General features: G+C 35.7%; 1 protein-coding gene across 1 annotated transcript in view; it reads right to left on the bottom strand.

Moving 5' to 3' along the window:
• The window catches only part of LOC121987112, a 66,075-nt gene extending 56,422 nt beyond the window's left edge, over positions 1-9,653 (bottom strand). The window contains exons 1-3 of the mRNA XM_042541013.1: positions 9,554-9,653; positions 8,458-8,549; positions 31-117 (exon numbers count right to left, since the gene is read on the bottom strand). Of these exons, the coding sequence (XP_042396947.1) occupies positions 31-117; positions 8,458-8,549; positions 9,554-9,653 (279 nt within the window). The remainder of the gene's footprint in view (positions 1-30; positions 118-8,457; positions 8,550-9,553) is intronic.
• Positions 9,654-14,706: the final 5,053 nt, after the last annotated feature.

The raw sequence follows: 14,706 nt of genomic DNA, 5'->3' as shown, positions 1-14,706 counted from the left end.
TTGACTTGTTTATTTTTGAATACTAAATACCTGAAGAGTATGATTTTTCAACAAAGGGTGGTCAAATGCTGGTTGCTTGTACATATCAACACAGTCAAATAGATCTCCTGTTATTGTCTAACAAAAAATAATAATAATAATTTCAATAAAAGTGCTATTTCTAATTTTTCAAAAGAAATATTAATAACAACCTGAATGGTTTTAAGTGAGTATTTAGCTTTCTCGTTCCATGATCTTGCTTGTGCTCCACCAATCAAAATAAACAATAAAATGTGAAGAAACATGATGTAAAAATTCAAATGATATGAAAGTTTCGTATTGAGATATGTTGTAAATCTTAGTCCATTCTCTAGTTTATAAATACACACACAAAAAAATTATAATTAGTAAGATATAAGAATCATTAAAAAAATAAAAAGGTAAATGATTTTCATTTTTTTAAATAGGTAATTTGCTATTAATGTTATCTTAAATTGATATAAAATTAATGTTAAAATAATAAATTTTAAAATTTACAACAAATCTAAACTGATCTCTTTATTAATGTAATCTTAAATTTTATACAAAATTAATAAGAGCTTTCTCTATTGTGTTAAAATAATAAATCTTAGAATTTATATAAAATTAATATAGGTTTATTTCCATTAATGTCAAAATAATAAATTTTAAATTTGTACAAAATGTAAGCAATTATCTCTCTCTATCACTATCTTAAAATTTATATAAAATTAATGTAAACTTATCTCTATTAATGTTAAAATAATAAATTTTGAATTTTATATAAAATGTATGCAATCATATCTCTATTATTGTGATCCTAGAATCAAATTAAATTAAGTAAGTGTATCTATATTAATGTTGAAATAATAAATTCCCTTCCATTTATTTTTTATTTAAACCTAAACAAAAAATATATATAAATTTTCACATTTAAAATATGCAAATAATATTCTTTTATATATTATTTTATTTAATGGTTCTTATATTGCTCACTATAAATTGTTTTTGCCTTTATAAATTAAAGAAAGAGTTGAGATTTACAACATGTTAAAAAAAATTAAACTTTAATATCAAATCATATTACTTAAATTTTATTTCTTGTGTTTATTTCGAATAGTGATTAGTGGGAATAAGAAAGTTAAACATTTTTGTAAAATACTAAGGTGCATTTGGTTCAAATTATCATGTTATGTGATTACCGAATAATCATAAAACAAAATTATGGAGAATAAAACATAATCTAATATTATTTGGTTCAACTTAGGTAATATAAAAAAATATATTTATTTTAAAATTTTAATATATAATATAATTTAATATTTTATTGTATTAGTTATAAAACTAATAATATATATTTATTTTCTTTTATTAACTTTTTATATATATTTTTTATATAAGTTTACTTTTTTAAACTTCTCTCTCTCTCTCTCTCTCTCTCTCTATATATATATATATACAGAAATGATATGCTGCGGACAAAGCCGAGCGGATCGCTGCGGACATGACTTCCTGATCGGTCTACAGACCGATCAGGGAACCTCCTGATAGGTCTTTATCTCTGGACCGATCAGGGAACCGATCATTTTCTGACCGATCAGGGAACCTCCTGATCGGTCTGTAGACCGATCAGAAAGGCAAGTCTGCAGCGGTTCGTACGACTTTGTCCGCAGCATATCATTTCTGTATATATATATATATATATATATATATATATATAAAACTTAGTACATTTTTTTTTCTATTTAGTTTTTATAATTTAAAACATAAATTTTGTTATGAAAAATTTAAGGATATTTTTGTCCCAAATTGTAAATATTAGAAGATATTTTTGACCAAATTTTTTTTGTTAATATCGAAATCAAACAAAACCTCACATTTTTAAAGTTTTCTGATTCCGAGTTGTATGTCCCTTTTATGACATGTCGGACATGGATCATTACTTGGTAATCGTCGATTACTTAAATTAAATAAGATTTTCGTTAATAACCTTAGATGGATAACCATAGTTATCAAGAATAATCTCTAATCAAACACACCCTTAAGATTCTTATTAATATTGTTTTAGAATTGTTATTAACATTTTAATTGTAAATTACACTTTATTAAAATTATTAATTTTTTTTTGTTACTAAATAATTGGAGACCACTGTGTTGATATATACAAACAACCAACATTTGACCTTGTATTGATTATAAAAAAAGTCAAATTGATATATGATATGGGTTATGATGAATAGGCCAAGAAGGAGACGTGGCAATTAGATTCAAGATGATGTGACAGTCCTACTCCATAAAAGATAATATCCTTTCATTTGGTCCGGATCAGTTGGTCAGTGTTAAGGTTCTTAGGTTGACCAGATTGGATTTTAATCCGGTTGGTTAGGGGTGGGGGGGGGGGGGGGGGAGACATATGGTCTTTCAACCAAGTGAACCAGGGAGTTTAATATCTCAAAGGCGGTCAAATTAAGGCCAGCCGACCTTACATATTGGCCGGAATGACTGACTCACTCAATAACCAGACCACCATAGAGAGCAGTATGCATGTGTATCCACCCAATCTCAAAACCAGACGAACATGTATGCTCTGATCGTACAAATATCTGGTTGCACAAGTATCTAACCGAGAAATGACACAATGTAGCTGCATCTCTTTGTAACCCTTTATAGGCTTGGCCAGATAAAAGGACAACTGAAACTGCAACACTTATCCTTATATTTCCACCCGGACGGGATCCCAGTGAAGTATAAGTTATTTTATTGGTTCTCGAGTAGATTTTCAACATGACTAAAGCACTATATCATTTTTCGAACAAATATCTCATAGTTATGCAAAATATAATAGAGTGGATGAATGATCGAGAGTTCAACTGAACATTTTAACATAGCGGCCGACTTAAAGACATACTCAGCAGACAGTATTCTAATAAGGTGATCGGCTTAAAGACCGGCCAAAATATATGCAATGAACAACAACATAACGAGAAGGTCGGATTAAAGACCAACCAAGATACATACAGTATAGCACACGACGAAATCACTTATGCAGAATGCAACTGAACATCAGCCTAACAGGATGGCTGGCTTAAGGATCGGCTGGGTTATGCGCAGCAGACAACATCTGTCTAACAAGACGACCGACTTAAGGATCGACCAGTTTATGCTCAGCAGATACATCCTTCTAATGAAGCGGTCGACTTAAGGATCGGACGAATTGTATTCAGTCGACAACATCATCTCAACAGAGCAGCCGACTTAAAGACTGGCTGAGATATGTTTAGCATATAACATCCTAACAACCTGGTATAATAATAATACTTATGTGTCAGAGAATATCCTTTTGGAATTTTCTTCAAGGACCATTGTATCCTCCATCAGCAGACCAATTATAACAACATATTCCTTCAACCACTTCAGTGATAACAGAAATTATAATGACAAAAGGGGTATACATATGGGTCAGAAAAAGATTCCTTGGACGACTGTGGTGGTACCCCTTTTCTTTATTTAACAACCTCTGCTACATTTCACTACCTCATGATTGCGGAGGTTATGCAGTGTGATATATAACAGGGGAGTCCTCTCCGTGACGAAGGTACGCTTACTAACATCTGCAACTCCACTTTAATATAATGGACTAACTAAGATAAGCAAAAACTATTTATTTAACTTATATTCTCAACCAAAATTTAATTTACATACTCTAAATCAATAATATAATGGACTAACTAAGATAATAACAAAGTAATTAAGAACCTTACCCTTAAAGATGAACAAGGTGGGACGTTTATTTGTAGCTCTTCATCTACTACTCCTGGATACATTAAGTTAAAGAGTTAATAAGTTATTTAGCTCACAACTGAATTTACATTAAGTCAACATAAATCCAAAGCTTAACTGAGGCTCCATGAATGGTAAGTGTAGTTCCTTTCTCTTCCTTAACAATAAATTCGTAAAAAGAAATCAATACTAACTCAATACTAGGGATTAAAATAGGAAATCTAAAGAAAGAATGAAGCTTGGAGCAATGAAGAAAAATAGGAGTATTTGGGGGAGCTGGAGTAAGTGGATGAATCGAGGGATTTTAATCCTATAAAGCTCTAAGAAAAGAATGTCAGCTATTTTGCTGAGGAAATCAAATATTTAATTTTCTTTTGCAACAAAAAAAATGAAAGAGATTAAGAATGTCATGTTCCTCAACTAAATTTAAAACATACAGTGACAACATCACTTGGAAATCTTGAAAGTTCGTCTTAGAAGCCAAACCCAGCAGTTGTTTCTTCAAATATTATGTTTTCCATCTCAGCAACCTTCTCATCGTTAGATAGTTAGCTACTAACTAAAATATTGTCAAACAGAATGTCATCCTGCATAATCCATATCTTAATACCATATTGGCGGCAATGAGCTCAAAATTGAACCTATCAAGTTCAAAGGACTGGGGGTTCTCTATCTCTAAGGGTTCCTCTTCTAGGCTGACCATATGGAGGTGCTTCTTCAAACTTTGGGTTATTTATTTTTGGAGTTTTTGAAAAAAGAAGAATAGGGAGAGAGCAAGAAATAATATGAGAGCAATAAAATTTATTATTGATTGATATCTGTCCTAAGGATAATATATTATATAATGTTTAAAAAGTACTTTGTCAATTGACTAATTAATAAATAACAGAATTATTCTAATAATTATAACATAATTATTAGAATAATCTAAATTCTAATTTGATTTGATTTGGTGATTTGATCCGGTCAATTCTGGTAATTCTCTTTTATCTTTTTTACCCCCCAACAAACTTAACGGTAGATCTTTGACGTTAAGTTTGCTTGCTAACTTGCTGAAACATTGTCTGGATAATAACTTAGAAAAGATATTAGCGATTTGATCTTTAACAGAAATATAAGAAATGGATAACTGCTGAGTTGACACAGTTCACGAACAAAATGAAAATCAATTTCCACATGTTTTGTACGAGCATGAAAGATTGGATAGCTTGCAACCAATTAGATAGTCGATGAAACCATGCACGAGGAGCTTGTCGAAGACCATATAAGGATTTCTTAAGTTGGTAAACATGAGATGGAAATTGTGGATGATGAACCCAGGCGGTTGCTCCATAAATATAGTTTCCTCAAGATGATCATGGAGAAATGCATTTGAAATGTCCAATTGCCGTACATACCAATTAGAACTAACAGCTATTGATAATAGTCTGACAGATGTAATTTTGATGACTGGACTAAAAGTGTCATTAAAGTCAATACCGGGTTGTTGACTAAATCCTTTAGCTACAAATCAAGCTTTGTGTCATTCAAGAGAACCATCAGCTTGATGCTTAAGACAGAATACCCATTTAGAGCCCACAACATTCATTGAGGGAGTGCGCAGAACTAGACTCCATGTTCCATTTTGAAGAAGTACATCAAATTTTGTAGCCATTGCACTACGCCAATTTGGATCCTTGTTTGCTTGTGTAAAATAAGTTGGTTCAATAGATTTTGAAGAGACAACTAGAGCTCGTGGAAGGGGATATCGAGTTGCATTTGGTGGGCAATGCTTATAAATGTCACTAATGGGTAGCATGCGACGAGGAACATTGTCATCTGAATCACTTGTTGATGGCGACGAGGAAGTAGGCTGACATGGTGATGTAGATGACGGACTTGCATTATCCAAGAATCTAGAACTAGAGAGCATATTATCTTCGACCGATGAGGCTTCCAAGATTGGAGTAGCAACCTAAGGTGATTCTGATGGTATAGGAGAGTTATTAGAGAGTTCCAGAGCAAGACCTAGGATGCCATCACTTCTGACAATATTTGGTGGCATCAAGAAGGTGCCACTTGTATATGGAGGAGAGATCGAAGAAGCTACTGGAAAAGGGAATAGAGACTCATCAAAAATAACATGTCGTGAAATATAAATTCGTCCTGTTGGTCTATACAAGCAACGATAACCATGGTGCAAATTGCTATAAACAAGAAAAACACATTGTAGTGAATGAGAGTCAAGTTCATGTTTAGAATAGGGGCATAACCATGGATAACATACGCAAGAAGGAAAGTGTAATCATGGATTTGATTATAAAATTTTTCAAAAGGACACTTATGATTGAGCAATGGAGTAGGAAGTCAATTTATGAGATATACTGCAGTGCTAATAGCTTCATCCCAAAATTTACGCGGGACCGATGCATGATGAAGAAGAGCTAAGACAATTTCAACTATATGTCTATGTTTTCTTTCAATAGAGCCATTTTGTTCTGGAGTGTGAGGACGAGAAACTCGATGAACAATTCCACAAGAGACAAGATGACGATGGAGAGCTTGATATTCGCCTCCCCAATCAGAATGAAAAGAAAGTATTTTACGATTAAAATATCGTTCAACTTGAATTTGAAAATTACAGAATATATCAAATAAGTCATATTTCCTTCTCAATAGAGCCAAGTATATTTACTAATATGATCAATGAAGGTAACATAATATTGGAAACCTTGATTAGACAAAATAGGTGCGGGGCCCCAAACATCAGAATGGATTATTTCAAGTGAAAAATTAGAAACATGATCAGATGAAGAGAAAGGTAGTTTATGACTTTTAGATTCCATGCAGGCCCTACATGAATGAGATGGAGAGGAGGTAATGGAAGTAGGTAAACCATACCTATTGATGATTGACTGAACAATACGAAGGGAAGGATGACCAAGTCGAGCATGCCAAGCTGATTTATTTATGTGTTCACCAACAAAAGCTTTGATTGAAGAACTTTAAAGATAGTAGAGGTCTTTTTGATTCTCTCATAAAACACAATAGCATTTGTTCCTCTATCCTTCAGAAGATAATGATTATGATGAAATTCAAAAATGACATTGTTATCAAGACAAAACTGACGTCTAGAAAGTAAATTTTTAGTGATAGATGGAACATGAAAGACATTGCACATGTGAAAAGTTCAATTAGATAAATGAACATATGTGTTTCCAAGATTAGCAATTTGCAAACTTTAATCATCGCCTACTTGAACCGTATTTGAGCCATAATATGATATTACGTCTGTTAGGATATTATACGTGACATGATGAGTTGCTCAAGTGTCAATATACCAATCAGTAGATGAAAACTCTGGATTTTACCACAAGCAGGCACAGATGAGATGACTTTAGAATATACTTGTGAAATAGATGGTTGTCTTGAGGCTGTAGGACCACCAATGAAATTTGAGTCAAATGGGCTAGGACATTGAATATCAAAATGTCTAATTCCGAGACAAATTTTACATTTTACCCGAGACCAATCAAGTCTTTTAGGGCATATATTTCCAGTATGACCAACGATATGACAAATCTGACATTGGTCTGAACTTTGCTTTTTGGCCTCTTTGATGTCGTTGAGTATTTGACATCTAAAGTAAAAATAACTTGTCCAGCGGTAGCTGTTGGACGACGTCACAAGAAAGAGATTCTACCTTATGATTGACAGCCGTGGAGAAAAACCATAGAGACAGAATCGTTAAGGAAACCTTTTTTTATGGAAGAGAAACACAAATATTAAGGAAGAGGAAAGAGAAATAAAGGGGTTGGCGGCGGAAGAAAACAGAGAAGAACAAGAAAATTAAAATACGTAGGAAAGAAGAAGAGGCTTGAGGGGAAAAAAAATTAAAAATGGTTCACCGTTTATTGGATCTCCATCTCAAGAAGTTGAGGGAAGATAAAAAGAGATGACTCTGATATTATGTAAAAAGAAGAATAGGGATAGAGCAAGAAATAATATGAGAGCAATAAAATCTATTGTTGATTGATATTTGCCCTAAGGACAATACAATATATAATGTTCAAAAAGTACTTGGTCAATTGATCAATTAATAAATAATAGAATTATTCTAATAATTATAACAGAATTCTTAGAATAATCCAAATACTAATTTGATTTGATTTGGTGATTTGATTCGGTCAATTTTGGTAATTCTCTTTTATCTCTTTTAGTTTTCCCATTCCATCTTCTCCCATTGTGGATATCCCATTCCCATAGTAGAATCAATCGGTTTTAAGTCCCATTTTAATTCCTAAAACCTAATCCACATGGTCGTGCGAAGTTCATACCTCTCAGATTCCTATTGTCCATAGCGGAGCTCAGTCCTCATTCCAGTCTTTGACAGCGGAGCTCAGTCCTCTCATATTCCAATCTCCTACAGCAGAGCTCAGTTCTCTCAGATTCCAGTCTTGTGGAGCTCAGTCCTCTCAGATTCCAGTCTTCAATAGCGGAGCTCATTCCAGTTCTCCGATCTAGTCTCAGGTAAGATATTTGCTAGATCTGGGTAGCTGCGAAGTTTTCCGCGGTTGCAACGCCCTTTTGCTGGAGGGCCACCCTCGCCCGGTCGGAGGTCGGCTGAGGTCGCCTGAGGCCACCTCACCCAGATATTTTCTAGATCTGGGTGGCCACGAAGTTTCCTCGGCTTAGTCCAACTGCGAGGAGACCGTGGTCGCCCGCGGCCGCGCGCCTCGCGCCTCGCGCTATCGCAAGGTCGCCCACGGTCGCGCGCGTCGCGTCACAAGAAACTGTAACACGTATCACAAATGATACACAAATATAGACAGTGCCTTGTCGTAGTGGGAGGGTTGTTAGGCAACCTGAAAAATTCATGTTGTGGGAGAGTCTTTGGACTTGATCCCTGGTGAACATAAACCTTATTCCCGGACATATGACGAAGCGCTCCAAGATAAAGATGCAACATCTTGGCAAAGAGCAATGAATACAGAAATAGAATCTATGTATTCTAATAAATTCTGGGAGCTTACAGAACCACCAAATGGTGTAAAAGTCATTAGGTGAAAATAAGTCTACAATAGGAAAAGAGGGACAGACGGGAAGGTGGAAACTTTCAAAGTAAGGCTTGTTAAAAAAGGGAAACCTTTTACCAGTAGTCATGCTTAAGTCTATCCGGATTCTTTTATCTATTGTTGCTCATATGGATTATAAGATTTGGCAAGTGGATGTCATGACAGCTTTCCTTAATGGAAGTCTTGAAGAAAGCATCCATATAAAGCAACCAAAGGGGTTCATTGCAAAGGGCAAAGAGCATCTAGTATGTAAGCTCAATCAGTCTATTTATGGACTGAAGCAAAGCTTCAAGGTCTTGAAACATCCGGTTTAATGAAGTAATCCGAACCTATGGATTTATTTAGTGTTCGGATGAGTCTTGTGTATACAAGAAGTATAACAGAAACGTGGTGGTATTTGTAAAATACGGCACCCAAATAATGTTTAAAAAAAAATAAGGTTATTTGATAAATAATTTTAGTGGAATTTTTAGAAATTTTTAGAAATTTTTCTGGATTTAATCGGAGGCCATAGGGTGTATTTTGAGGGGATGAAATTGTAGGCTTTGGAAAAGGTCTGTTTGGAATACCCGGAGGTAAGAGTTGATTAAAGAATCAACTTAGGGTTTAATTGCACTAAACCTAAGTATTTGTTATAAAATCCCTCCAACCCTAATAACCTACCCGACACCTCCTTTTTCCCCCTCCAGCGTCGAGCTTCTTCTCTCGAGCCCTCACCTAACCGGCGATCTCCTCTTCTCTGCCGAACCAGCAGCCAGCGAGATCCTTCTCCTCCTCACCGCCGCCCGACGCCGCTCCCTCCTCAATCGCCGGCCTCTCCATCCTTCCTCTTCTCCTCAGCCGACGACGCCCTTGCAATCTTGAAGCCGCAGCGCCGCCGACCTCCTCTCTTGGCGTTGTGCCCCGACTGATCCGGCAAGTACTCTACTATAGGATGGTATGAGATCCGTGAGATAGAGGATAGGAGCCTAGGAGAGAGTTTGATATGCTCACCGTTGATGTTCAACAGATTAAATGAATTGTGATTTGGTATTTTCGTGCTAACTCGGTTTCATCTCATGATTTTCTTGATTTCTGCATAAACTGAGAACATCTTTGATGAGATTTGTGTTGTACAGGCTTTCCCTTCATGGATTGAGTTCTGATTTGGGTTCTTTGGGGTTCCGATTGGATTCTATGGTGTTTGTTCTTTACTATGTTTGGCTGGTTTCAATTGGGTTTTTGTGGTTGTCAGTGCTGTAAGCTTTGATTGAAGAAGCCCTGACTTTCTAATGGTATTGGAACAACTGGTCAGATTTGAAGTAGAATGATGATGTGTCTTTTTTTTTTGTGTACCCAGAAAATTGTGGACAGATTGTTGTTTGTGTTGGATTAGGGAAGACTATGTTTTCTTATTCCTTGAGTTGCCGATTTTCTTGATTCCAGACTTCATGGTAATTACTGCTCTAGTTGCTCTTCGGGTTCCTTGACAGATTTAGGATTGTGGTTGGATTTTATAAATATTCATTTTACTCCGTGTGGATTTCGAATTTTAAAATGGAATTTGGTGATCGAGGGAAGATTTCCATTGGTGGTGTTCTAAAGTTAATTTGTGTCCAGGCTTGGTTATGATTTCGGTTTGTTTCCTTTCCGGATGGGATAAATTTAGATAGTGTGGATTTTTTTTAATTAAGGATTTATTCATTGTATTTGGGTGAATCGAGGTTCATAGTTGAATTAGGATTTTTCCTTAATTAAGTTAGGTTTCGGTTTAGCTGGTGTCGTTTATGAAATTAGCTAAATTGTACATCACGTGATTTGCAGGACGTTGATTGAAGACGGTTGACACGATCTACATATAAAGGCGGGTACTTCTTGCTTTGTTTTCTTTTAGTACTTTGACCTTAGTGCATGAATTATTTTGGATAAGGACTGTTTACCTTGACTCCACTCTTATTTTTCCCTGCGCTTGATACTTCCACGCAATCTTTGAGAAATTCGTTTCTATATCCATACAGTCTCTTCTTGTTGTCCATGATTCGTAGCAGAAACTAGATATCATATTTGTATGCTTTAACTGTTGTTTGTTTATGTACGATATTGAGCATGCTGGCTCCATGTAGCATACCTATTTTTGCTTATGTATATATGATGACTGTTGCATTGTATGTATCATGTCATTGCATGCAAGCCGCATCCTCGGCCACTCGAGAGAGTGGTAGCTGGAGTTGATGCTGCTTGTCCTGTCGTGCCGCACTCGGCCACTTGCAGTTGGTGGTAGCTGGAGTTGCGAGCAGCAGGGACCCCCTTCGCTGTGTAGCTAGTTAGCTACCCAGCATCTGTCCATCCGGTCACTCGTGGGAGTGGCGGCCTTTGGGTGGTACAGTTGTCATTGATCCGGCCTCTCGACCATACAGGGGTCATGGTGCAGAGCGGTGGGCGGGGTGACCATCCGTGCATACGCTGTTATTATGCCTGCTTTGGCTGCTGCTGTTTACGTATGTTATTATTACTTACTTATGCTGATGTGGTATATATATGTTGACGTTGCTTCTTGTTGTTGTTCACTTATGCTGATATGCTGTCTTATGTTGAGATATGCTCTCGTTGTAGGCGATTAGACATTGGGTTATTTATTGGAATGTTTATGTCTTACACATTACCTCTGTAGTTATGAGCAGTACCGTAGCAGATTAGTACCATTTCTGACTTTCTATATCTAGCCTAGGATACGGTTCCAGGTATGAACCTTTAACAGGGTTTTAGTTTCATATCTGCTATTCTCTTATGAGACTGTATTCCTGTTGGGTATTCTTTATTGGTTGATTATGTTCATGTACTATCTTTTCTTTACCCGCTGAGTTCCAATACTCACCACCCCGCAAAATGGTTTTCTTTCGCCAGGTAACAGGTAGATGAGTCATGGATGCTTGGAGAGATGCCGGCTGCCAGTCCTGGGTCCCGCGTCATATTCGAAAATTGATTTTGGTTCTGTTTCTTTTTACTTGCATTTCATATTCGTTGGATTTGGTGTTGTGGGAACTATGTTTTGATACTTATTGTGTGGACTTGGTATTTGTGATGTTTTGATGACTTTGCAATTTGTGGGTTTTCTCTTCGTTTTCTTTCCGCTGTGCTTATTTTATTTTTTTTGTCCAGCCGAGTAGGCTGAGTATATTAAACTGCGTGGTTGTGTTGTTTCCATTTTCTATGATATATATATCCCAGCCGAGTGTGGCTGATGTATATTTTGTGTGTAGTAATGTTTCAGATTGTCACCCGTACAGGGGAGATGTTGCCGAAATTTTTCGGACAGGGACCCCTCTGGGAGCTTGACAGTATTTCTTGTACTATGTGTAGATAACATTTTGCTAATTGGCAACAATGTCAAAGTATTATCGGACATAAGGGTATGGTTGTCCAAACAATTTGAGATGAAGGACTTAGGAGAATGTGCACACATTCTTGGGATCAAAGTCATAAGGGATCGCAAGAAAAGGATGTTGTGTCTATCTCAAGCTTCATATATAGATACAATCCTTGCTCATTTTAGTATGTAAAACTCCAAGAAAGGTTTCTTACCTTTTCGGCATGGAGTAGCTTTATCTAAAGAGATATCTCCTAAGACATCAAAGGAGATAGAGGACATGAAGGCAGTTCCTTATGTTTCGGCTGTGGGAAGCTTAATGTATGCAATGCTTTGTACGAGACTGGATATCTGTTTTGCCATGGGCATGGTTAGCAGATATCAAAGTAACCATAGACAAGGACATTGGACTGCTGTAAAGCATATATTGAAGTACCTAAGAAGGACTAGAGATTATATGCTAGTTTACCAAGCAGATGATATGCTCCCTGTAGGTTACACGAATTCTGACTTCCAATCAGATATGGACAATAGTAAGTCTACGTCAGGCTATGTGTTTACTTTAGGAGGTGGAGCCATTGCATGGAGGAGTGTTAAGCAGAAATGCCTTTCAGACTCAACCATGGAAGCTGAGTATGTGGTAGCCTCTGAGGCAGCCAAAGAAGTTGTATGACTCAGGAATTTTCTAATGGACTTAGATGTGATTCCTGGTTTTCCCAAAATCATCATAATTTATTGTGATAATAGCAGTGCAGTTGCAAACTCGAAGGAACCACGAGCCCATAAGGCGAGTAAGCATATAGAGCGCAAGTACCACCTGATACGAGACATCGTCAAACAAGGAGAAGTTGTTGTCGCCAAGATTGCATCAGCAGATAACCTGACAGATCCTTTCACTAAGGTCCTTCCAGCGAAAGCTTTTGATCAGCATGCGGAGGGGATGGAAATCAGATGTATGACAACAGATATGACAGCTTAATCTTTTAGTATAAGTGGGAGATTGTTAGAGTATATACTAAAAACCTAGCTTTTTGTAAACATCTATTTTGAAATAAAAGAATCGCATTGGTCAAATGTCTACATTTATTTGCTAAGTGTAGTTGTTCAATTAATTTATATTGTAGATAACATCGTGTGTGGTGTCACACACAGAAGATCATGTTATCAATTCTTTATAAATTATAAATAGTTACTCATGACTAAGATGGAAAGGAACAAACCGTTGGAATAGTCGTAGTGTAATTAGGTATTAGTTTATCTTGACTAATAAATTACACTAGTACACTCTAAGTGTATTGAGTAGGACCATTTAAGGTAAGTTCTTTTTATACTGATTTAATAAAAGAACAAGACCTTAGTTATTATGGAAGTGTGTGCTCTTAATCCTAATATAATAACAAGCACATATATTTAGTATTTATTTCTTTGACTTATCAAAGGGAGAGATTTAGCTCGATAAATCAATAGACCCGATAAGTTGGGAAATGATATTACTTATAGTGTGTGTTATTGATTATAGAAGGAAACTGTGTCCTAGTAATCTATGTTGATAATATCCCCAAGAGGAGCTCATAAGAATTGTCATGTTAAACCATGCAGGTGGACTTAGTCCGACATGATGATAAGGTTGAGTGGTACTACTCTTGGACTAAGATATTAATTAAAGAGAGTTGTCAGTAACTCATTTAATTAGTGAACATTCGACATCTTAAACACAAGGAGAATAACACACTCATAATAAGAAGGAGCCCAAAATGTAATTTGGGATTGGTGCAGTAGTTCAATAATAATTCTTTAGTGGTATGAATTATTATTAATGAAATTAAGTTGGGCGTTCGGGTCGAACACGGGAAGCTTAATTTCATCGGGAGACAAAAACAAATTCCTCCTCTCGGTCCCTATCGTAGCCTCTTATTTATAAAGTATTATACCCATCCTAAGGTGGCCGACCAAGCAAGCTTGGAACCCAAGCTTGGGCTGGCCAAAGCAATTATGATGAGCAGGTTGTGTGGCCGGCCTTAGCTTGGAGCCCAAGCTTGGTGTGGCCGACCACATCAAATTAAAAGGATTTTAATTTTTAAAATTTTACTTATGTGGATTCTATGATTTTAAAAGAGAGTTTAAAATTTAAATATTTCCTTTTATAGCTTTCTACAAAAGATTAAGAAAAGATTTGATATCTTTCCTTATTTGTAGATTGAAAGGAAAATTTTAATTTTGAGAAAACTTCTCCTTTTTATTACCATGTTCATGATTTAAAAGAGAGTTATAAAATTATAAATTTTTCCTTTTATAAGTTTCTACAAAGGATTAAGAAAAGATTTGATATCTTTCCTTATTTGTAGATTGAAAGGAAGATTTTAATTTTGAAGTAAACTTTCCTTTTTGGAAATCATCCACATGTTTAAAAGAAATATTTTAATTTATAAAATTTCCTTTTATAACCAATCATGAAGGGAAAAATTAATAGAGAAATTTTTATTAAAAATTTTCGGAAACAAATTAGGAAGTTTTAATTCTTGTGTTATT

The sequence above is a fragment of the Zingiber officinale genome, chromosome 5B (genome assembly GCF_018446385.1).
Source record: "Zingiber officinale cultivar Zhangliang chromosome 5B, Zo_v1.1, whole genome shotgun sequence".
NCBI classification, from domain to species: Eukaryota; Viridiplantae; Streptophyta; class Magnoliopsida; order Zingiberales; family Zingiberaceae; genus Zingiber; species Zingiber officinale.
Note: the sequence above shows the minus strand (reverse complement) of the source record. Positions and strands in the feature narration are given on the sequence as shown.